This window comes from Hipposideros armiger, unplaced genomic scaffold (genome assembly GCF_001890085.2).
Source record: "Hipposideros armiger isolate ML-2016 unplaced genomic scaffold, ASM189008v1 scaffold_1179, whole genome shotgun sequence".
Taxonomy (NCBI): domain Eukaryota; kingdom Metazoa; phylum Chordata; class Mammalia; order Chiroptera; family Hipposideridae; genus Hipposideros; species Hipposideros armiger.
Window position 1 is genome coordinate 350,063 of NW_017732529.1, and position 4,304 is coordinate 354,366.

Below are 4,304 nucleotides of genomic sequence, written 5' to 3' on the forward strand. Positions count from 1 at the left end.
AGTTTTTTGCAAATAAAGACAGGTCTTTCTATGAATGAGGAATTATGAAGCTCACTGAAAGATGGCAAAAGGTTATCGAACAAAATGGGCAATATGTCATTGATTGCTTTTTGCTCTTTACACAAATAAATAACCTTTGAAAAACATAGACAAAATATGTCATGACTTTTCCGACAACCCAATGCTGTATGACTCTATTATATCAAGTTAAAGGGCAGGCAAAAGGAGCCTATAATGATAGACGATAGAAGAATGGATACCTCTGGGAGAATATAGACTAGGATGAGGCAAAGGGAGACTTTTGGGGTGCTGGAAATGTACTGTATCTTCATCTGGCTTGTGGATACATGGAGATATATATATACATTATGTATATATTTGTATACATAACATATATATATATATATGTAAAAATTTATCAAGCTATGCAGTTAAGATTTGTGAACTTCACTACATGACACTTCAAAAATAATTAAAAATGAAAAAGAGCATAAAATAAGTAAAAGATTGAAAGACAAGACAAAATGATAATGATGAATATATATAAGTAACATGATGATGTCAACATACTTACTTCATCTCCCTCATCAATTAATCCTTGAATAGCATTAAAAAGAGATCCATATGCTCCTACTGTCACAAGGATTTCTTTATTTGGATCAATTTGCTTTTGATACAACTTTCCATATAGGCAGGAGAGAGCTTTCACGAGTGATGGATGACCCTGTTGAATAAAAAGGAAGAACAAAACCTTGAATTATGGGACCTACTTCTTTGAGATGATTTGGCTCTCAAATGTAAGAATTTTTAAAATTTGGATTTTATAATTATCCAAAGGAAATTAGAATTTTGGTTTTTAAGAAATTTTATTGGGGAACAATGTGTTTTTCCAGGACCCACCAACTTCAAGTCAAGTAGCTGTCCTCAGTCTGGTGTGGAGGATGCAGCTCAGTGGCCCATGTGGGAATGGAACCAGCAACCTTGGTTGTATGAGCCTGTGCTCTAACCACCTGAGCTAACAGGCTGTCCTGAAAATTAGCATTTTTAATTGGCAATAAATTACAAAGAACTTTTTCCTACCTTCAGAGGGTTTCTACATGAACGGTCATGAAGACTTGCTAACGAATAAAAAATTCCTATTAAATGATTGGTTTTAGAATACAAAATTTCAAGGTATTGGCTTTGAATAAAAATGGACTTCAACACCAAATATATTTTAGACAGTACACTTTGATAGTATTTAGATCACATTTAATTACTTTATTTTCACTGTAATTAAATCACGTTGAATAGAGTTGGATATTTTTCCCAGTTAGAAATCAGCCAAAAAACCTGCATTAACTGCATACACTTTGACTCTATTCTTCTAAGTTGCTGGAGGTTATGCCAACCGATGCGTTATGGAGACAGGGCAAAAACAAATTCACCAAAGAAACACACATTAGTGTTGCTGTGCCAGCAAACGTTAGGAAGAAATGGAACACTATGCACATGGACAGCCAAAAGAGCAGAAGTGATGTAGGAAAACAACTTTCACACAAGGAATGAAGGGATTGTAAAGGCACAAAGTCTGAGATGTGGGGGGCCTGTGACCCCTTGATTATAGCTCCTTCTCAATCTTCTCTCCTGTGTTCTGTTCCCTTCTCTCCTTTTGTTTCTTTTCCTTCCCTTTCCCTTTCCTTGTCTTTTTTGGTATTGAAGTCTATATATATATATATATATATATATAAATTTTTTTTTTCCCTGTCCAGCATCTATTTTCTCTTTCTGCTTTTGGGGAAATCACCTTGATTTTCTGTCACTTGTGAGTTGGCATCCGAGGGCAGGTCATATGCCTTTGTTTGGAAAGCACCTGGGCTTTGGAGGAATAAACTGTGTCAGGATGCAGGTGAAGAGAAAGGCGGGTTGGATCTAGCCCAGCTTTGTGAGGTTAAAGGGTCTTAGGCTCCTCCGAAGTTGTCCAGCCCAGTTTATATGAAGAAAAGGAGGTATTTTTTTTTTTTTGTCAAGGATGCATTTATTTGTCACCTTTTTATTCCTTTCAGAATATTGGCTAGTATGTCTCAGACCTTTACTGAGTTAAAATCAATAAAAACAAAGCTGTAGCACATTTTTTATATTTTGAAATTAGGCAATATTACAATATTAGACACATTGGGTATAATTAATAATAGAGGAGGTGACAGAACATAGCTAGTAAACTAAAAAATAATAGGAAGAGAAAAAGACCACATAAAGTCAAGCTCAAAAAATATACATGAATTGTGAAAGGAGCAAGAGAAGTTTGTCACCACTCCTAGAAATCCAAAATTTCCTTTTAATTTCATTTTAATACCAGTTCTCACAAATTCTAGCAAAGGGTGACCTAAAAGCAATTACAAACACTGAACAACTTTCCTTAGAATAATAAGGGTATGTGTTTTTAAAATTTTTTAATTACAAAAATAATTCATGCTTCATATAATTAAACGAGGCAAAGACCTATGAAAAACATTATGATTTCTCCTCAACATCACCTCCTTTCCATTCCTGAGGTGACCAATGTCCTTAGCCTGGTGATAGTGCAACACCATTCCCAGTGCTTATACCAATATAAAAACAAATCTACATAAACACTCACATATATTTCCAAAAACTAGAAAATATGTAAATGAATGGGCATGGTCATGTTCTACTCACACTTTATTTACAAAATCAGGAGTGGGTCAGAGTCAGCCACAGGTCAGAGCTTGGCAAACTCTGCTATGAATCAATTTAGGGGGAATGGTCATCAGAACAATATTTAGCCTTCCAATCCATGAACATTATATTATCACCCCATTTATTCAGGTATTATTTAATTTCTTTTAGCAATGTCACGTAGTTTTCAGTGTACAGATTTTACATATATTTTAAAAGTTCAGTTCTAAATATTTTATGTTTGTGGATGCTATTGTAAATGGTATGTAAAAAGTTTTTACTTTCCAAGTGTTCCTTTTTAGTCTATAGAAATACAATTGATTTTTGCATATTGGTCTTGTGTATGTAACCTTGCTCAATTCACTTAGTAGTTTGTGGTAGTTTTTTGGTAGAATCTAGGAAATCTGTGGCTCTCCTGGGCATTTAATCACAGAAGGATGGGGGCTGGGCTGAGGTAGAGGGGAAGAAAGCAACTAGTTGGAAATAGAGGCTATTCATTAAGAGACCAGTGCCGAGGCTGCAGAAGTGTTAATGGGAAAGAAACATGTTTCAGGAGACTCTTCTTTCTCCCTTGTTGCCACAGGACCACCCAGGAACAACAGTAAAGGAAGACCCAAGACAGGGCTGTGGAAGGGCTGGAAGCAGGGATGGCTCATCCCGGGAGATGAGGGAAAGGGGTTGGAGCTCCTCTGGTTGTCAGGCTGGGACAGTTGGTCCCAGAAAGCTGATTACATAGAAGTGATAGAAGTACATTCATACACAGTACATACAGAACACAGGCTCCCGCCCCACACGGCTCTCCTGTACTTACGAAGCCCCGTGTATACTGATTCAATCTATCCGTTGCTGCAATCTTCGATAATTCTTCCTTTACATATAGAGGAGGCGATATATCTGGAAGGCCTTGGCCAAGATTCACAACAGAGGGGTCTGCAGTCAACTTGGTAAATTCAATCCTAAGATTAGAAAAATACTAATATTAATAACACTATAATTACACAGTTAACATTTTATACCCAATAGTCTTATTATGAAATTGAAAAACAAGACCTAGTTTAGTCTAAGAGATTAAAAAAAATGAGATCCTAATAAAACTTTTACCATCTACAAAACTACTTTACTTCATAAAATGATGGCTGAATTAATGAACTTAATGTTTCTTACAAATCTCAATTCAATGAAATCCATATTTTAATCATGTATATACACATATACATATATGTATATGTATATATATATATATATATATATATATATATATTTGTAATCATATCAGCCACTGCTAGGTTCTCTTATCAACTGTTAGAGAGTAGAGCTAATAAGAAAATTTCACGGATAAGAAGGCAAGTTCCATGAGGTCATCAACCAAATTTGTCTTTTCTCTGCCCATTTCCAGTGCCTAACAGAGGGCTCAATACATTTGCTAAATGAATAAATCAGTGCATGGATTGTAAACTTCCATTTCCATTTAATGGATAAATTAAAATAAGTTGATTTATTTATAGACCATATATAAGGCTAAAAATTCCCAAGGATATAAAAATGTGTAGAAAAAGAAATTCCCAAATTACAATATTATTGTTCATTCTAAGGTACTCACCACACATTACTATCAAGGCCTTCGA

The 4,304-nt window shown here is 35.1% G+C and overlaps 1 protein-coding gene across 1 annotated transcript in view; it reads right to left on the reverse strand.

The window, feature by feature from the left end:
• KYAT3 (kynurenine aminotransferase 3) overlaps nucleotides 1-4,304 on the reverse strand; it is a 70,347-nt gene that overhangs the window by 41,470 nt on the left and 24,573 nt on the right. The window contains exons 2-4 of the mRNA XM_019632817.1: nucleotides 4,280-4,298; nucleotides 3,491-3,635; nucleotides 575-724 (exon numbers count right to left, since the gene is read on the reverse strand). Coding sequence (XP_019488362.1) covers nucleotides 575-724; nucleotides 3,491-3,635; nucleotides 4,280-4,298 — 314 coding nt within the window. The remainder of the gene's footprint in view (nucleotides 1-574; nucleotides 725-3,490; nucleotides 3,636-4,279; nucleotides 4,299-4,304) is intronic.